General features: G+C 43.4%; 1 protein-coding gene across 2 annotated transcripts in view; it reads right to left on the bottom strand.

The window, feature by feature from the left end:
* Positions 1–10029: 10029 nt before the first annotated feature.
* The window catches only part of efna5b (ephrin-A5b), a 126776-nt gene continuing 115277 nt past the window's right edge, over positions 10030–21528 (bottom strand). Inside the window, exons 3-5 of one of the 2 annotated variants that reach the window (XM_080432838.1) lie at positions 16134–16196; positions 15131–15211; positions 10030–12452 (exon numbers count right to left, since the gene is read on the bottom strand). In XM_080432838.1, the coding sequence (XP_080288964.1) occupies positions 12325–12452; positions 15131–15211; positions 16134–16196 (272 nt within the window). In that variant the 3' untranslated portion in view covers positions 10030–12324. The remainder of the gene's footprint in view (positions 12453–15130; positions 15212–16133; positions 16197–21528) is intronic. The other variant, XM_080432839.1, reaches the window with a different exon arrangement.

The following is a 21528-nucleotide window of genomic DNA, read 5'->3' as shown; positions in this document are numbered from 1 at the left end:
AATGTTTGTGACATCATAAACATTTCCATTCTGAGATCGCCTGTTCAGACACGCCCATTCTGGAAATCCATGAAATGAGAAGGAATGACTGAATTTAAAAAAAAAAAATTTTTTTGGGTACAAGAGACACTGGGGACCCCAAAAAATACAAAAAAACAAGAAAAAAGTGATTTTCATGGTGTAGACCCTTTAAGACCTTTTTAATACCAAATTGGCCAAATCGTGCTGTGGAACCGAGTTAAACTAAATGTAATGCCTACAATTCCAAGTGCTTGTCTCATACCATAGTCATGGTATTGGTACTGTGGTACAGTACTAACTAGACTATGGTAATGACTATGGTTACTGACTATGGTACTGACTAGACTATGGTACTGGCTAGACTATGGTACTGGCTATACTGACTATGGTTATTGACTATGATACTGACTATGGTATTGGTACTGGTACTGACTAGAAGACTATGGAAAAAAAATACTATGGTACTGACTGTGGCACTAAAACGATGAAATTCCAGGCCTGGTCTGTAGTGTGTTTTTTTACCCGTCATGGATACGTTTATAGTCTGTTGTTTTACTCCATTTCAACCTGTCGTGGATCAGTCTATTGTCTGGTGTCTTACTCTGTTTCAACCAGTCATGGATTAGTCTATCGCCTTAAACATGTAGGCTAATATTGCTGTAGGAATAAACACAGAAGCACCCGGGAGGAAGTGGACTAAGAAAGGGGAGGAGACAAACCGAGTTCCTGTTTTACACAAAAAATCACACCCTGTGTGAAGTGGGCGGTGTCTTGCTAGCTAATCACAATACTGAATGGAGTCAACCAATCATGTACAAAAAATTAATACATTTATTGAAACACTCTTTATGATGGAAGAAACCATAACTTAAAAAAAAAAAATGTATAGTTTTTTTTAAGTTATGGTTTCTTATATAGGGCTATGCACATGTGTCATGTGACACTGGCCAATCACAGTCCTGAATAGACTGTGATTGGCCAATCACGGTGCAGGGTTAGGCGGGGTACATTGTTGGCCAATCACAGCGCAGGATTTGTTGTACAAATATCCAAACCTCACTTATAGGGGCGGTTTCACCGCCCAAAAAAGGAGATGGTGCCTTCAGAGGCAAAAACAAAGGGGAAAATAAAAATATAATTTTTCTTTTCTTTTTTTTTTACCGAATGGGTCCCCAGATTGTGCCATGAATGACCAGAGGGGGGATATCAAAAGCAGAGGCATGGATCGCACCCCCTCCCATCAACCTGAACCCTAAATGAAGTCAGAACTAGACTAGGGCAATTTCAAAGTTGACGGCGTAATGACTCAAACTGCCTCAGGGAACAGCAAGCGATTTTGTCTCACTAATTCATCGCGTACCGATCTGTAACACAATCTACCACGCCATGCTGTGCATTTTATTGCATTTCAGCTGTGCATGTTCACGGTAAAGTGAAGTATAGTTTAAATTAGAGTATTGAATAGTCCCTGGGCAATGTTCTACCCAACAGGCGCTTACCACCGCCAACCTGTTGATAAAAGCAAGCCAGCCGGGGAATATAATAATGGTGAGTTTATCACAATCAGACCGTGTGTGTGTGTGTGTGTGTGTGTGTGTGTGTGTGTGTGTGTGTGTGTGTGTGTGTGTGTGTGTGTGTGTGTGTGTGTGTGTGTGTGTGTGTGTGTGTGTGTGTGTGTGTGTGTGTGTGTGTGTGTGTGTGTGTGTGTGTGTGTGTGTGTGTGTGTGTGTGTGTGGTATTAAATTGAAAGAGAGAGAGAGAGGGATTGGGAGAGGGAGGTGGAAGCTGGACTCCATTTGCATGATCTTTGGAAATATTGCAGTTGCCCCAGGCTTGTGTAATAACACCGAACCGATGGGGAGCAGGGAGTTATTTCCAGTCCTGGCTTTCCCTGTCTGTTCAGGATAAATACATGAGCTTCCACTGTGCATTAAAATATAAAGTAGCTTTCTCATAATTAGCTCTGTATTTCGCCCCAATTTCCAATAATTGTAACTTTCACAGTTTTAATGAAAACCTGGAGCTGTCATGCTACCTCACAGGCACAGCTTCCTAATTTGAAATAGAATATTATGCTACACTTTAATTTAACTGAGTGAACGAATGTAGATTTGTACTCGCGCAGAGTTACAGATGGATAAATGAACACAGAGGATTTGACTGTGCATCGTCAACAGTGTTAGAAACGGGGGGTTTCAAAAGGAAAGGTGAAAGAGTGAACTGAAATATTATCGTAGATGGAAGGCCTTTAATAATTAAGCTAAGAATCAGATGAAAGTTATGACAGGGCCTCATGAATAATGCAGCCACCGTTTATTTCCCTGGAAGTCAACTGTAAAACATATTCCGCTCGTCCAGATTCCCAGCTCTCCTATACTCTCTACATTTCATCTACACACCCATATTGATGGATGGCATTATAAAGTAAACTAATTAAATCTGAAAAGGAAAATGAATCGTGACAATATTTCATCCCACCCTTCAACATCATTATGGCACAAGAGTCCGACTATTTTATGCCATCAAAAAATTAGAAGCATAAATCAGGGGTCAGGGAAGAAAAAAACAGGCCGGGTTTGAAAGTTACTGTTTTAACAGGATGACAAAATCATTAGAATCTAATTTATGACCCCGGGGCCAGAGTCCTTTCTATGATCTAGTGTTGGCATGTCAATGTAATATTCCAGCTTCCAGTTTAGCTTCATCCACTCTGAACACTGGCAGCCAGGAACTAATCCCATTTCAATGCCACACTTATATTGTAACCGGGTGGAGCTGCCTCAGAGATGGCCATTGGTCTCCTTGGGCAATGCTTGCAAACGCTGGTATACCCAAATCCCATAGTCATGGGCCACAAATTTCACTGATCCATTTTGGTGGTAGAATGGAAGCCGACAAATAGGCGGACAGGCAGGAATTTGTTCTGGGGACTGATTTATCTTCCTTTGTGCTACATCCAACTTCCTCACTGCAAACCAAGCGAATCGTGCTTAACTGCTTTCCCTCCATTTATCGTAACATGTGTGTCGGCCATTATTTTCACAGCTCCCTGCTAAATAGTTAATAGCTAATGAGTATGTGAACATGTTGTGTAACATAAAACAAACAAGGTGTGAAACACGGTGATACACAAATCTGCATAGCAGGTGACGGCTTACGTTTATCCGTGAAAACAGCGAGCTCTTCCAAGACTCAGAAAGGTATGGTGATGGTCAACAGACAAGTCATGTCTGTATCATGGTTATTATCATGTCAGTATCATGGTTATTATCATGTCAGTATCATGGTTATTATCATGTCAGTATCATGGTTATTATCATGTCAGTATCATGGTCAGTATCATGTCAGTATCATGGTTATTATCATGTCAGTATCATGGTCAGTATCATGGTTATTATCATGTCAGTATCATGGTCAGTATCATGATCAGTATCATGTCAGTATCATGTCAGTATCATGGTCAGTATCATGTCAGTATCATGGTCAGTATCATGGTCAGTATATTATGTCAGTATCATGGTCAGTATCATGGTCAGTATCATGTCAGTATCATGGTCAGTATCATGTCAGTATCATCGAAAGTATCAAAATCACCATTACTTACTTACGAAAATAGGAGATCTACAAGCTCACGAAGCATTGCATCCCAATGCGTTGTGAGCTTGTGGATTTTTCACATTTTGGGGAAATGTTCTCCTATAATGACATGCCCAAAATAGACACGCACTATTCAAGTACTCTTGAATTACATTTTTGTTTGTACAAAAGTTTACACACACACACACACACACACACACACACACACACACACACACACACACACACACACACACACACACACACACACACACACACACACGTCTTTTCTAACAGCAGTGTCAGGGATGCACGGTTGCACAGCAAATACTGTATACATGAAACATGATGACACATACAGTATACACATGTAAGCATTATGTATCAGTCAACCCCCGGCGTCTCTATTTCCCAGTCTCCATGTCATCTGCTGTGAAGATGTTAGTTTTGCAGTGATGTCACATCCTCCAGTAATCCTCCTCTGGATTGGCTGCCGCTCTTCATCTCTCAGCCGCTCTCTCAGCCCATAAGGTCAGCCACAGTGATACACAGTGCATGAAATACAGTTGAATGGCCGTTGCCTGAGCCCCTTGTCCACCTTGGGGAGAGAGCGAGAGAGAAGGGGGGGGGGGGGGTTGGCAGACAGAGCGCTTGCTTTTCTTGGCAAGCTGACCCTGGGATATAAAATCCCCACACATAGAGGAGATATGAATATTTTCATATGCTGTACAGAATTTCCCCACAGCGCTGTCGTATTTTGTGTGCTCTTTGAGCAGCACAGAGGGGAGACGTTTTGCTCCAGTGCTTTTCTGAGAAAACCGCTGTAAATGTATTGCACTGATGATGATGCCTCGCGTTCAGCGTCGAAGTCACGTCTTTCTCTTTCACTGACTTTCAATACATTTCCAAAGGTCTTAGTGTGCAATAACACATGATACACTATACTGCGATAGAGAGCCTCTGAAACGTATTCAGTTTTATCTGTCATTTCCTGCACAGCCAGCTGCATCCCCGACTCCCTCTGAGTGCACAAGGGGGTTCAGTAAGCTAAAATGCCTCTGAGGCGTTTTAAATGTTCCCCCCAAAATATATCTATTCATAAAGCGAGGCTGCGTAATTGGCAGATTTATGACCTTTTCACACCGCCGGAGCGATTAACTGAGGACATCGTTCGGCGCTGTCAGTCAAACTGATTGTTCACATGGAAACGGAACACCAAACAGCCAATAAGGGAGGCGGCCGAGCTAGCAACTGTTGCCTTCAAAAGCATTCCATTAAAGTGCCCCCCCCCCCCCCCCCCCCCCCCCCCCCCCCCCCCTCAGTCGCGTGCTTGTTGTGTTGAGGTACAACTTCAACTGACAGAGGGCTGCATCGGCATAAAGTGAAGGGTGGCTTTAAATAGACTCACAGGCTCAGGTGTGTGTGTGCGTTTGCGTGCGTGTGTGTGTGTGTGTGTGTGTGTGTGGGTGCGGGCGGGCGGGCGTGCGTGTGTGTGTGCCTGTGTGCGTGCGTGCGTGCACAAGCACACATGATTTGAAAAAAAAAAAAAAAGAGAGAAAAAGATGAGTGCATCAAACTTTCTCCAAGGCACAGTTGTCATCTCAAGTGTGACATGGTTTTGAATTGAAAGCTATCTCTCCTTCCTGTGCCCTCCCTTCACTCAATGCTGGTCACAGAGCCTAGCTATGTTCATAGCTTAATAGCACACCTGGGACATATCGTCACATAAAGCTATCATTACTGCAGATTTAATGAATCAGGCGCAGTGATTTGTCTTTATTGGCCTTCACAGACACACACACACACACACACACACCTGCCCCTCCAGAGACGCCATCCTTTAGTAATGACTTCAGGAAGAACAACTTGATGCTAATTGGCTCCATCTTGTCAAGTATGTTCGCGCATAAAACCAGCACTTCTGCAGCTTGGAAAGAACCCCCCACCGGGTTCAGAGAAAGGGGGCGATGGGATCACATCCTGCACTAGATCCAATAGCGTTTTATACTTGCCTAGTACAGAGTGAGGTCTGCTTTAAAAAACGTCGTAGCCCAGAGCGGGCGTAGAAAAGACTTTGACGTTAAAGACATAATGATACCCTAACATGTGCCATACAAGATTCCAGGCTGCTTTCATTTGATATAATCCTCTCTGTAATCCACATGTTCAGATCCCATACACAGAGAGCAGAGCTTAAAGTCACATTTCACTAATCATCAAGACATTATTGCCAGGTTCTTAACCTCCTATTGGTATATCAGGGGGCTCCCCCCCCCCCCCCCCCCTGCCTCATCTTTGGTCCTCTGGGCGGGCTGAATGTGAGTCTAATTACCAGAGATAATGGAGGGTGAAGCTAAATGGCGCTGATGGGGTCCAGCAGGTTATTAGGTGTCCTCATTAGTGCCCGAATGAATTGAAAGCAGGTCTTAGGTCTTTTATTCTGGTACTCATGGATGTTGCATCTCAATCTGTCTTGTGAGTCTGTGGCTCCTAAAGATAGACCCCTTTTATTTTTTAGGCGGTGACAAGAGACGAGAGGTACCCAAAAAAAAATCCCAAAGAGAATGAGGAAAAAGGGTTTTGTGACTCAGTGTTTTGTGCGCATACATGCACAGCAGCCATTCGTCATGGTTTGAACCGTTTGGATGCGGCATGGGAGGACACGTGATGAAAAATTATAACCACTCCATTGTCAGGGGATTATGTTCAATCTATCTGCACGTTACTGTGGCTGGGTTCACTTCATATTCAATGCCCTCGCAAATTGGTCCACACACCCCGTGCTTACAAATGTGAACGCCACCCTTCACCACATTAACCACTATTTTGAGCATGTCATTATAGTCCAAAATCTTCAAAAAAGCATACAATTGTAAACAAAAATAATTGCAGATGTATTGTAAGCTCACGATGCATCACGTTGCGACACGTTGTGAGCTTATAGATCAGCAATTCTTTTGCGAAAACGACACTGTCACACAAAGTATAAATCAGGGCTTAAAGGTAGGGTAAGTGATTTACTTTGGTTAAAATAAGTGTTAAATAGCTCTATATTCTGATAGTACTCATTGCTATAGAGTGTTTATTCAGTAAAAGGAGTCTCCCATGTCTCTCCAGCTCTTTATTAAACAGAAAATGCATTTTCAGTGCTCTCTCCTGATTGGCTTAAATGTTGTCACCTACCTGAAAATGTAGGCCTACTATAATCTGTTTACTAAAGAGCTGGAGAGACCCCTGTGACCAAACAAACTCTCTGTAGCAATGATTACTATCAGAATATAGTACTAGTATATAGTACTAGTAAAAAAAACAATAAATATCACTTACCCTACCTTTAACTACAGTAGGGCAAGGTTTGTTACGATGTGTTGTGTTAAAGTGTCTGTCCCTCCTCCCAATGTCAACGAGTCAAACGAAAAGCAAAGACAAGCGATACAACCATCAAAGCAATGTATTTCCATTTTTTATTAATATTATTCATACTTGCTCAGACACGTGTATATACAAATACAGTTGGATTTTTCTTTTTTTTTTGTTTTGTTTTGTTCAGGTTTATATACTGGAAAAAGAGCAGGACAGAAATGATTCCCTGCAAGGGCAAATTAGTGGGGGTTGGTTGGGGGGGGGGGGGGTTTCAAGGCGGTAGGGAGGAAAGCAGGGCGGTCAGGGGGGGGTTGGTGGTGTGACTTGGTGGAGCTTGTAGAAGCACGAGCAGAATGGAACTGGACACAGACTCATGAACAAATTAACAAGTAAGTTCCTCAGTACATGAGGGGAGCTGGTGAGCAGAGCAGGAGATCCTGGATCAATGATAAGATGTTACTGTAACCTTCCCCCTCACTAACAATCAAGTTAAGGTTGTTAGTGAGGGATGGACGGGGTGTGGGGGGGGGGGGGGTGCGCTAATCCTTAAACTGTGCCCAGGACCGACATCTACCCATGGGGGGGACAAGTGTTTAAAAACGAGAGAGAAAGCGAAGGGCCCCGTTGTGGCCTCTGAGACGCCAGCAGCCATTCCGTGTAAGAGGACAATGGCAGAGAGCGCCTCCTACACAGAGTGGAAGTTTTGCTGTGGTCGAGGCTGGGGACGGGGGCTAAGGCATGGGAAACACTCTTCGTTGCCAAAGAGGGCTGCCGCTTCCCATTCACTGCGGCAACAGCAAATGAGACAGACACACACACACACACACACACACACACACACACACGCTTATATACATGCACTTTCTCTCACAGCAAATTCTCACACTGAAATACATTCACACACCGATTGCGCACACACTCAAACACCTCCTTAGTAGAGAGAAAAGAAAACGAATAGAAGAGACAGACTTGCCACTACATCGGATGAATTCAGTTGAAGGGTACAGAAAGAGTCATTCTAAGGAAAAAACGATGGTTTCTTTTCAACTATAAATGACCGACCCCCACCATTTACTTCACAACAAAGGTTTTTGTGTTATGTACATTTTGTCTGTCACTACACAGCTTAATGACATCACTCTCAAATGGGGATGCAGAAACACACAACATGATAGTGGTCAGAAAATCTAACACAGTTTAAAAGAAAAAACAAAAACGTAACACTAAGGTGTGAAAAGAAAAGCACTCATCTTTTTTGAAAATTTGTCGTCTTTTTTTTTTCTTCCTTTTTTTTACATGTTATCAAGTTCATGCGCATGCCACATTATGAAACTGGCAAGATCCTTCAATTAAAAAGCCAACAGTCCACTCATGGCAGAACATGCTTTCAAACACCAAAGGCAAAAAAAAGCACAAATACACCGTCCGTCTAGTTCATGACTTGTCCTTCCTGATGGATCCTTGTGTGAAGAGATGGCGAAGTTTGGTGATTGGTTTTGAAACATGTTACAGGTTTGAGGCCCTCATTGGCTAAAAAGTCCAGTATTCTGTACACGGGCGTGTGCACAGCTCTCACAGGTCTTCCAACTCAGTGATAGCTCAAAGGATCATTAGGCATTGAGGATCAAAGCACACAATGCAATGTTTAAGGACAGTATACACCTCCGCAAAATCCAGAGATAATACCATATTCATTTTTTTTTAGAAAAGACATAAGAACCAAATTAATACTTTAATATCAAACACTATTTACATCAAGAAGTTTTGCTAATAATAATAATAGTCATCATTACAATAATAATAATTATACAGTTTTAACAATGAAGTGTCTCGTTTTTTTCTTTTTCTTTTTGCCCTCCAGAAAGGTACAAAAACTGTTACTAACCCCTAACACTACATGTTATATGGTTGACTACCTCAGGATACACGGTATCCAGTTTACAAGTAGATCCTCATTTCCCAGGTTAAGGTGTGTACAGAATAAACCATGGTAATAAGAGCAATAATGACAAAGAGTAATATTGGTAACTATAAGAGTACAATTGAAGCTGGTTTTCTGAGAAAAGTATAGTGTTGAGGATAATTCATACAAAAGTGACAGATTTTCAACTGGGAAAAAAATGACACTCTTTTCAGTTGAAAACGTGTCATTTTTGTTGAGCAACAAGGTCTTGTGACAACGTATAAATTAGCCTTTTCTGCTGACAAGCGTCCATTTAGAATCGTACGCTCATTCCCTGTGGTGATCTCCTGAATATTAGTACCTCATTAAATGGCCTCGTTTCCCATTACCCCCAAAGCTGAGCTGCTATTCTACTATAATAGCATTGTTACCATAGTACAAAAACAAATGGCCAAAAGCACACACAACTCGTCGGGGGGGAAATAGAAAAAGGCAGCAGACAAAACAAAAAGGGTCGGGGGGAGAAAAAAAGGGAGAAGAACTGAACAAAACAAAACAGTATTATGCTTTTTGAGATTAACCTAATAGCGTTCTGTGATTTTTGTTTTTTTGTTTGTTTGTGTGTTTGTGTGTTTGTTTGTTTGTTTGTTTGTTTGTTTGTTTAGTGTTGCATTGTCTTGATACGCACTCCCACAACAACCACCTACCAATGTCTTTCACTTCGTCTCAGTGCATCTCTCTCTCTTTCATTTCATCCTGTCTCCTTCACTCACCAATTCTCTCCAACTGCAAGGTCACTGGCGCTTTAAACCCCCCCCTCCCTCCCTCCCACACCCCCCATGGTGAAATCTACACTTCCCTCCCGAGACCCCCCAAGCCTTCCACCATCTATTTTTAATACCAGAAATAACTCCCCTTGCCACAACATGGGGTCCACATGCCTGTCATTTTGAACCTCATTAAAGAGTCACTTAAACCGGTAACACTAGGAGCTGGTAGCCGGGGAGCCGCAATCTCTCCTGTGATCCTCTTCTTTTTCTATTTCTCCTTTTCTCTATCTACCTTTCCAAACCAATCGGTTCCCCATTTCTCACACAATGGGCAAGCTCTGAAGGGAAAGCCTGTTTCAACAAGTTAATTTGTGTATCCGTCTGTCCGTTTCCCTCTCTTTTTTCTTTATTTTTTGGATGGTGTGGGGGGGGGGGGAAGGGGTCAAAAAAGTCCCTCCCATTAAAAATAAAAAAGACACTTCTTCCATTATGCAAATTCACTGCGTGGGTCTGTGGGAAAGCTGAAGGAAACTGAATGTCATTATCACACGGTGAACTCCCGTGAATGCGAGTGCTAACATAAACCTCGCCAAACTAAACTGAACGGTGCTCTGCCTCGACGTGAAAGGTTATTTTATCCATTTAACCCATTAAGACCGGGAACGCATCTGTGTCATTTTTTGATTTTAGCTAAAAAAGCATTATTTTACACTTTGGCTATTCAAAAATTGTGAAAATGTGTGCAAATCTTTGAATATCTATTATTTTAAAGCAAACATTTTTAACTGAAATCTTTGCTTCTGGGGGTCCCTGGAACAGCCTATTTTGAGATGGGGGTCCGCGGCCAAATACATATCATTTTGGGGGTCCTTGACATGAAAAATTTCGAGCACCACTGATATAGAAACATACGTTTTTTCAAAAAACTGCTGGGATTTAGAAGACATTATTTTGTAGAATCGGAACCTCAGGCCTTAATGGGTTAACATAATACATTCTCAGCTGATTGGGGCTATGTGTCAGCTGGGCTAATGGTGCCAAGCCGGCGTTGCAAAGACTGTCGGCCGCACTCGACATGGTGCTGTGCTGCTCCAATGTGAGGACCATTTGACTAATGTTTGATGAGCATGAGGTTAGAGTTGAAGGCTGTGGTTACGCTTGAGAGTGAAAACGCTCACGGAAATGTGCGCTCACGGATACACTCACTGCTGTACTTTCCCATGACCACAATTATAATCCTCCCTCAAAAAAAGATATCCATCTCAAAAACAGAGAGATGAAAAATGTCTAATACCGTGTCTGCGGCGCCAGTGAGTGTGATGTTTAAAATATTTTTAAGTTGAACCGTTTCCATCAGTTTTTCTTTTCTTTTTCTTAGAATCTGAATCGCTTCAGCAGGGGCTGGAAGAGACAAAGAGAAAGCTGTAGACGCAATATGTTCATGTGAGTGTTGTTAATACCGGCAAATACTCAGCTAGAACAAAAGAGCAATTACAGACTGACTCAGTGAACAAAGCATAAAATGACACTGCGAGTGTGGCCGTGAAATTGCGTGATCAACTTTCAAAAGACATTGATCTTCCGTCCCAGTAACTATCCACAAAGTGTCTGTTGAGAAAGTTTTAATTTGACTTTGTTTGTGAGTCAGTGGGAGCCCGAGAGCCTTGAAATGTTTTATTGAGTGGGCCCGGCACGCTCTGCGCACTGCAGAGAGACGCCTAATGACAAGATGCCCTCATCAGAGCAACCACAGGTTGCTTAAGGCTGTTTTAACCAATTTAACTCCCTCCGGCCAAGACTAGTATGTTTTCTCCCTAATGCACACTTTGTCTGGACCTTGTTTAACCAGAAAGATTTTTTTTATTTTTGAAATTTAAACCAACAGCATTCTGGAAGTCAACGGACATACAGTACACCACATAGGGTGTGTTTCATAACCTACGATCAACACAATCCATCACTCGTTTGTCTTTCAATAAAGCAGAGGAGCAAAGGAAACCCTTAAACCCGGCAAGGTGATGGTGGAAAGGCTTCTTATTGGGGAAGTCTCGATGACAACTATCTGAATCTTTCTTGTGCAACAACCATTTCTAACAACCTAGAATCTTTTACTTTCCTACAGCGCACCGCTGCTATGGTTTACAACCTAATACGATATAGCTACTGCCATAGAGTGTTAGTGTAGTGGCAGGTTTGTTTTCTATAGGTAACTGTGTGTACGCATGTGCGTGTGACGTGTGTGTATGCGTGCGTGTGTGTGTGCGTGCATGCGTGCGTGCATGTGTGTGCAGGTGAGTGTGTGTAAATATCAGTGCTGCAATGACATGGTGTAGGCATGACGTAAAGAAATGTCAAAAGTCACGGGAAAACAAGAATCACTAAGTGTCAAAAAAAGGGGATTTGGCATCTTAGTTGGAGGTTAAAGAGCGGGAAACTGTCTCTCCCACTTCCAACGTCAGCTTTTTTTTTCTCTCTTTTTTTTTTTCAACTCACAGACGGAGAAAGACCACTTAAATATTATATGAAAACAAAAAATATATAGAGGGATCCTTGAGAAGCCCACTCTGATGTCCCATCTACAGTAAATCCCCAATTCACTTCACCAAAAATCCCACCCTGTCCCTGCAACCTCAGCATTGGGCAGATTCAGGCCGCACCAGGTATAATTCCCCTCCAGGAAAGAGGGAGGCGCTATAAGGTGAAGAGTGTTGTTAGGCAGACCAGCAGTGCGGCCAGAAGTGGACTTGCTATCCGCAGGTGTGGCGCAGCGTTCGTTGCGTCGCTTCGGGAAGGCTCCGCTGATTCATGACTGGTGTCGTCTAAAGATGACAAGAAGAAGAAAAAAATAGTAAATATTTATATCACACAGGTCTTTTTTTTTTAGGTTTGGACATCGACATTCGCTGCACTGTGATTGGCCACCATTGTACCCCCCCCACCCATTGCACCCCCCCAACCCTGCGCTGTGATTGGCCACCAGTGTACCCCCCTAACCCTGCACCGTGATTGGCCAATCACAGTCTATTCAGGACTGTGATTGGCTAGTGAAATATGACACATGTGCATAGCCTATAAATAGGACTATGCACTTAAAAAAAACACATTTATGTTTTTTTTTCGACATTCGCTGCACTGTGATTGGCCACCATTGTACCCCCCCCACCCATTGCACCCCCCCCAACCCTGCGCTGTGATTGGCCACCAGTGTACCCCCCTAACCCTGCACCGTGATTGGCCAATCACAGTCTATTCAGGACTGTGATTGGCTAGTGAAACATGACACATGTTTTAAAAAAAAAACACATTTATGGGTTTTTTTAAGTTAGGGGTGTACAATGGTTGGTCCACAATATTACTTTTCTTTAAGTGAACTTCCATCACTGTGATGACCACTGTGACCACACCGCCCACTTCACACTGGGTGTGATTTTTTAAAGAATAATTACAATTTAAACGGGTTGTTTTTGCAACAGTAAATGCTACGCCAATGCTAACGGTATCAACAGGCACTTTATTAAGAGTATCCAATTCATTTGTCAAGCCACAGTACAGTACTATTCCCCTTACTCTTGTGATAACTATCAGTGCCTAGTGTAATCTGTAAGACAGCAGATAAGAGGCATGAATAAAATGGAACCAGTAGAGCCGCTGTTCTAGTCCATATAAAGACAAGCTATCCCAGTAAGCTGATCCTCTGTATATGCTGACTCCTGGGCAGCAGTAAGCTGGTTGGGCCTGTACTCGTAAATTTTCTTAAAACAGGATACGTAAACCGAAACCCAGGCCCAGCAGAGTTTGTTTTGTCTCATGACCTGGACAGTGAACCTATAAGCCAGTGCTCTCACTGTGAGAGACATTATGAATTTGCACACAAGGTGAGGTATGTCCTCTGTCTGCCTGGCTTCACCATCAGTACCTATGCACTGCAATGTGTTTGCGGGTACCATGGGGAAAAAGGGTCGACCGTGCACGGCACACATGACAAACAGATTAAGTACAGGCAAGTGGAGGACATCGCAATGGACATAATGTGAATAATAATCAGACTCTGGGGGCACAATGTGGTACATGAAATAAGATAAGAGGTGAATGAATACGTTTCTGTGAAGTGGGGTTTAGGGAGGAGACAAAAGCTCATATGCAGAGACAGACAGAAGCAGGCAGGTAGCGAAGCGCACCGCAAAGCAGCCACACAAGGAGACTGAAAAAAGGAGGCGAGAAAAGCAGGCAAAAAGAGGGACAGGCGAAAGAGAGGAGAAAAACAGGTTGTGGAAGACAGACAGGCAAGTCACAGGCTCAGAAACTGCCCTGGGATCTGGCCTTAATAAATCAAAACCTAACCCCCTGTTCTGAGGCCATGTGCATTGGTGTGTGTGTGTGTGTGTGTGTGTGTGTGTGTGTGTGTGTGTGTGTGTGTGTGTGTGTGTGTGTGTGTGTGTGTGTGTGTGTGTGTGTGTGTGTGTGTGTGTGTGTGTGTGTGTGTGTGTGTGTGTGTGTGTGTGTGTGTGTGTGTGTGTGTGTGCACAGTATGGGCATGCCAGTGTACGTGTATGCGAGTGTATATGTGTGCATGTGTGGCATGTGTTCAAGTGCATTCTTGTGTGTGTGTGTGTGTGTGTGTGTGTGTGTGTGTGTGCGCACACACGCGCCCCCACGGATCAGCGAGGTGACAGCTCGTGATAAACCCTGAACACCAGGCCAAACCGCTGCCATGAATAAATACTGAAAATGCCATATTCTCAGAATCTGAGACTTAAAAAAAAAAAGAAGAAAAATCCCATTTTTGGAGAAAGCTATAATTACTAATGCCATGTCAAATACAATTCAAAACGCTCTGTTAGAAGTGATTAATGTGTTTTTTGATGTGTATTTGACAGTTGGTGATGTATTTTCCCATTGAGGCAGTGTTGTTTCAGTCCGAGGGGATGTGGGGTGGGGTGGGGTGGGTGGGGGTCCGGGGAGGCAGTGAGGAGGCAGCATGTGGAGGCCATGGGGGGTCTCAGTTCAGTGGCATGGGGTTACACTCATGTAGGAAGCCGTAATAATGCCATGTGTTCTGAGTGCAGCAAACATTGCTCAAGCGATGCCATGAAATGACTAATAACAGTTAGTCTACATGGGGAATGACAGGGAGCGGAGGCGAGCAGCTGGCAAGCAACAGCAACAGCATTCCGTGTAGTAAACGACTTTACTGACACCAAATCAAAAAAACGTTGAAAATGTTGCACATTCCCAAGAGGGTCACAAAGAATAACAAAGCTGTTTGTGAGTTTTGACAAGAAACGCATGACGCGGGTTATGTATTTATCACCATGCAATGAAAAGGACGGGACCAATCACCAAGCGAGCAGGAAAGTGCATGACAGGAGCCGGTGAGCAGGGATTGGCTCATAGAGAAATGGGGGCGGGGGGGTACAGTACAGGAAAAGAGTAGGGACAAACAGATTGCATGGAAAACATAATGTCAGGAATCATAGGAGCAGGAAGCCATACTAACCTCGTGGTTCTAATGAATTGTCTACTTTGTCGTTTACATCAAAAACGCGGTCATGTACGCCTATAGTTTTCACACAGTTGTCTACAATAGAAAACATAGGGGAGAGTAAGAGATCATTAGAGGTAAGCCAAATAGGTTAGTGACATTTGAAGCCCCACCCCTTTCCCCTCTGACCCCTCCCCTCCCACCCCTTGGCCTTGAGATCGAAACATTCCAAGCAACAAAGCTCATGGCAACATTCACATGAAGTATGCAGTGTTAAGAGATCTATACTCAATGTGTACTGTAAATATATATATATACTGTATATCAACGCGGTCGGGCCGAAACCTTGTATGTCCCAACATCGTTAGCTCTTCAGGAAATGGGGAAAAAAAGAACCTGTGTTATCATTGGATCGAACAGTGTCCTTATAAGTCACAACTTCAAGCTCTTGTTAATACTTTTTATTAGTTGAACATTTATAAAACTCACTGAGAGACTTACCACTTTCATCCTTGCATCCCTATTTTGGGCTTGTCATTATTATTAAAATAGATCTGAAAACAGCACATCTACTAACAGTACAAACTCACAACGTGTCACAATGTGACATGTTTGAGAGTTTGTAGATCTGCTATGTTCCCTAAACTTTCTGCGACAGTCATACGACGAAGTAGAAAATAGGGCATCATTTATGAAGACAAAAAAAAACGTAAACCAAACTTAAGTAAACGTGGAGATACAAGGTTTCTGTCCAGCAGCAGTGATATATATATGATACCGTTCATGTTTCCAACAAAATGTTTGGTCAAATTATTTTCTTGTCCATATCAAAAGCAGGTAAAAGCAAGTTGTGACAAATGAGTGGGAACATGTTGAACAATTAAGCAAGAGGTCATTCAGGAGGCACTGAAGTAACCAGAGAGATAGAACACGTCAACATCATACGCTTTTCTGTCCAGACACATCATTCAACAACAGGCTATATTCAAAAATCCTCGGTCGCATGCGAAAGGCTTACTTGCTGGTCGGACGAAAACTTTGAGCTTCAGGCACGTTTTCCTCCCGTCAGCGATGGTGGAGGCTGAAACACAAACACATCAGCGTGTTACACAGGAGATATACAAATAATCACTTACAACGAGGTCACTTTGTGTTCAACATGCTTTAATTTCTGCACAACAGTTTTAACAGAGACTGTGTTTTTCAACCCTCAGTCTGTCTCCGGAGAGGGGAGAGAGAGAGAGAGAGAGAGAGAGAGAGAGAGAGAGAGAGAGAGAGAGAGAGAGAGAGAGAGAGAGAGAGAGAGAGAGAGAGAGAGAGAGAGAGAGAGAGAGAGAGAGAGAGAGAGAGAGAGAGAGAGAGAGAGAGAGAGAGAGAGAGAGAGAGAGAGAGAGAGAGAGAGAGAGAAATCGTCCATATACTTAATTACGGTCATGCTGACTCTTAAGTGGATTTGGTAGGGTTAGTCATGGTGGTTGACGAATTATGGCATACAGGCAAAGCATTCACAGATGTGTTGGTGGTGTAAAGCAACGGAGTACATGTACATGTAGTGCTGTATTTAAGTACACATTTTAGGTACTTTTACTTTACTGGATTGTTTCCGTTTTTTTATACTTCTACTCCACTGCACCTCAGAGGCAAATATTGTACTTTTTCCACAACAATTATTTGACAGCTTTAGTTACTAGTTACGTTGCAGATTTTGATTATTACAAAACATACATTAACCACTTCAGCCCTATATATTATGGCTATTTGAAAATAGATCTACAACCTCACGACACAAGTCACACAACGCCTTGTGAGCTTGTAGATCTGCTATTTTCTAAATATTTTTCTAATACATTTGAAAACTTGTGAAATGGGGTATTCAGCATGAAGAGTACTTTGACCTTTTGGTACTTTAAGTATATTTTGACACCAATACTTTTTGTACTTTTACTCAAGTCAATTTTTAATACCAAAGTTTTACTGGTAAGTACTTGGTACGTTGTAGTATTGATACTTTTACTTAAGTAAAACAAAAATGTGAGTACTTCTTCCACCACTGATACCGGCAAAGCATTCACAGATGTGTTGGGACATTGTCTCGGGGGCAAGCAGAGAGCTCTGCTACACACAGGCAAACGGTTTGAAACGTTAAGACACTGCACACCTGATGGCTGCTAGCTGCTATACTGTAGGTGGCATGGCATGTCAAAAACCACAGTTGGGGGAACGCTCAAACCTGTAAGTACTGTATGTTCCTGGATGACCTGTTCCATAACGCGCTGATACTCTCGACAAAAAGACATCCCGAGCAACACAGGGTTTGCACGCTTATAGTGTGTGTGTGTGTGCGTGTGTGTGCGTGTGTGGTGTTGTGTGTGCGTGTGTGTGCGTGTACACGGGTTTGTGGTTGCTGTCAGGAAGTAACTTCCTTTCCTGTCAGACCCATGGGGGTGTGAATCTCTGAGCGTCTGCCGGCAGCAGGCAGAGGTTTAGCAACCACAGTGGTTGCATCCTATCCCCTAAAAATATCCACCGCGGAAGGGTGTTTGTGTCTGTGTATACCACTTTTGACTCTCAGCGTGTGTGTGTGCGTGTGTGTGTGTGTGCGTGTGTGTGTGTACTGTATATAAGCGTGTGTGCACGCCTGTGTGGTTGACCACTAATGTGCGTTGTGGCGAGGCACCAGGTGCCGTCTCCTGTAGACAAGAATTGGGTCAAACACAAGTCAGTCGGACCGCGTTCTGTGCGCAGACCCCATCCATCACGGCCTAGAGAACACGGTTTAAAAATACACTTTGCCAAGACCCCATATCAAATGGGGGGAGCAGCTTCGGGCGCTGCTTTTTTCCCACACTCGTTTCGTGACAGCGAAATTTACGTTTGGACTTTTTTTTCTTCCTTTCGCTCCAAACCGTTGAGAGCAGAGCAGCCGTTACTGTATACTAAAGTTGTCTTTTGGGCACCATTTTGTGTCTTGTGTGTGGATCGTTCCCCCTGGCAGCAGCAGCGAAGCCAAGCATTTCTCCAACGGCCACCATTTGGGATCTGTCAACTCCTCTGCAGTGATCCTTAACCTGCCCCCCACCTCCCCCGCCCCGCCCCCCGGCCCCCTTCCTCTCCCTCCTCTCCCAGCTGCGTCCCCTCTTTGCTCTTCTGTCAGCATGGCCAGATCCATTCATCAAAGCTCAAATGACTTGCAAGACGGTGCCCTTGCTGCACGCACGGCACGCCAACACACACACACACACACGCACACGCACGCACACACACACACACACACACACACACACACACACACACACACACACACACACACACACACACGCACACGCACACGCACGCACACACAAACCCAACACATTTCCAGGACAGAACTGTCTAGTCACGTTGCCTTTAAGCCATTCAATTCGAGGGAACGAGTCTCTGTCATTTTAGATTTCTTTGGCAATTCAAAAATAGCAATTATGCCGCGCTATGAGCTTGTAGATCTGCTATTTTTTGAAAAATCGCGATTCTGTTCCAGGGACCCCCCAGAAGCAAAGATTTGAGTTACCAATGTTCGTAACAATATATATATATTCAAAGATTTGCAGCAATATTTTCACTATTTAAAAAATTAAAATGAATATTTGAATTTGAATAGCCAAAGAAATCTAAAACGACAGAGACCCGTTCCCCGGATTGAATGGGTTAAAACTGACCCCCCCCCCCCCATCTCTCCCTCCTGTCTGCGTTGTTGTTGTTCTTTAACATTCGTACGGTTCTCCGTAGCACACGGTGCTCTGGGCATGTAATCAGCGTGGCCGTGCATTCATTTGATTCGACAAAAGGAAAACAAGGAGAGAGAACGACGAAGAAGGCGGTGGAAAAGCCAGGGGGACGTGTTCATTTTGACAATGGGAGAAAAGGAGGACGAGACGAGAGATGAAATCTTATTCCTTCTGGCTTGTACTTTTCTTTCCTTTTTTCGTAGCACTCCTCTCTCTCTCTCTCTACCGTCCCTTCGTTTAGTTGAGTTTTTTCTCCCCCCTTGTTGCCTAGCGCTCTTCCGCGGCCTACCGCATGTTCTCTCTCTCTCTCTCTCTCTGTCTGTCTGTCTTTCGTTTCGCCTCCTCCTCCTCCTCCTCCTCTCCAGCCCTCGCTTGCCTCGCTCGCCTCTCGACCCTCAGCCGCTGCCACTTTAATGTTGTCGGTGCATCAGCTGTAATCTGCTTCTTAAGTCAGTGCGCGGGAGAGGCGATTGGAGATCTGATGCTCTTTTTCACATCGCCGCTCATATTCAGCAGATGCAGGGGAAGGGAAGAGGAGGAGAGAGAGAGAGAGAGAGAGAGAAAGAGAGAGAGAGAGAACCTTATTAATTTGGTGCGGAGGCAGCCGGCGACACTCTAATGAACCTTGGCCGCCCTCCCTCGCTCCTTCACCCACGCACGCACGCGCACAGTTTTACATCACTCTCCTCTCCTCTCACTGCCCTACTTCTCTCTCACTCCACTGCCCTCTCCTCTCCTCCCGTTCTCTCAATCTGTTCGTCATGTCATTGTCCGCACACACTCACACACACACACACACACACACACACACACACACACACACACACACACACACACACACACACACACACACACACACACACACACACACACACACACACACACACACACAAAAAAAGTACTCAAATGTTTTACTTAAGTACAAATTATCAATACTGCAATGTAGAAGTACTCCGTTACAAGTCAAAGTCCGGAATTCAAAATTTACTTGAGTGAAAGTACAAAAGTATTGGTATCAAAATGTACTTAAAGTACCAAAAGTAAAAGTACTAAAATGTTTGAAAATAGCAGATCTACAAGCTCACAACGCGTCGCGATGCGACGCGTTGTGAGCTTGTAGATCGGCTATTTTCAAATAGCCTAGGTATAAATTAGGGCTAAAGTGGTTAATGTATGTTTTATAATAATTTGTATCTGGAAAGTAACTAGTGACTAAAGTTTTCAAATAATTGTAGTGGAGTAAAAGTACAATATTTGCCTCTGACATGTAGTGGAGTACAAGTAAAAGTACAAACAATTGGAAATACTCCAGAAAAGTAAAAAGTACCTCAAAATTGTACTTGAGTACAGTACTTGAGTAAATGTACTTAATTACTTTACACCACTGCACACACACACACACACACACACACACTCTCGCACACACACACACACTCGCACACACCCCCAGATGTCTTATCTTCATCACCGGTGTGGGCAGAGCCGAGTCAAGGCTATCGACACCAGCCACTTAGCAGAGGCAGCTGATCAAGGAGAAGCACGGCCCTGATGAAAACGCCACTGAGCATGTGGAGGCCCCCGCCCGCCACCATGACATGTCGGGGGGGCGATCTGATGTTTCTATGTTCAGCCACTCATTAACAGGCTGTCCGCCTCCTACACAAAAGACAAATGGTGGCGTTTTTTACAGAAACGCTAACGCGGTTCACTGTTTGTTTGTGCTACAGTGTGACCTCGATAGCCGCGTACAAATGATATACTTTAGGCTACTGATACAATTTTCTTTGGGAAGGCAGTAAATACGGTATGTATTTAATAGCATGTAATAGGTGTAAACAGAGTTCAATTAACTCAATGCTGCTGCTATACTATTTAACACTGTTCAAATCTGCATTGTTATGGAGTTAAAGCCAAGTTAGGGAGTTAAAATGGAGCTTGTAGTAGTGTTGATTTCGTCGACTAAAACTATGACGAAAAATGTTTGTCGACTACCATTTTTCACTGACGAAAACAAAATAAAAAAATAATAAAAACTAAGCTATGATGACTAAAACTGAGACTAAATATATTGACAATTTTGTCAACAAATAAAAACTAGACTAAAATGTTAGTGAGGGATCTAGTGGAGAAGAGATCCAGTAGAACTAAAAGACAAGTCATTTTATGTTTGGTTGCATGCTGAAAATAGCAGATCTACAAGCTCACAACAAGCTTTTAGATCGTCTATTTTCAGCATGCTACCAAGTGTAAAATCAGCCATTACGACGCCATCAAGGCACCGCCAAACATTAATTTTAGTCGACTAAATCAACTGAAGATTTAGTCGACTATAATCTTATGATATTTAGTCAACTAAAACTAGACAAATACTAAACATTTCAGATGACTAAATGGAATTTGATTCAAAAGACTATGACTGAATCAAACTTTTCTGTCAAAATCAACACTAGCTTGTAGTGTAGCAACAGTGAAACACGCATAGCCGCTGTAGTGGCGTCGTGCTGCAGCGGTACATATTCTCAGCTACAAAAAGAGAGCTTCAGCTTCAGCACCACCACATTCCTTTCATGGTAGCTGCCCTTCGTTCTCAGGCCTCCACGAGGCACCCCAACCCCAGCCGTCCGCACCAGTGCCCGTTTATTTTGGATT

Source organism: Gymnoscopelus braueri, assembly GCF_963280865.1.
Source record: "Gymnoscopelus braueri genome assembly, chromosome: 7".
Lineage (NCBI taxonomy): Eukaryota > Metazoa > Chordata > Actinopteri > Myctophiformes > Myctophidae > Gymnoscopelus > Gymnoscopelus braueri.
The sequence above is the reverse complement of the archived record's forward strand: the minus strand, read 5'-3'. Positions and strand labels throughout refer to the sequence as shown.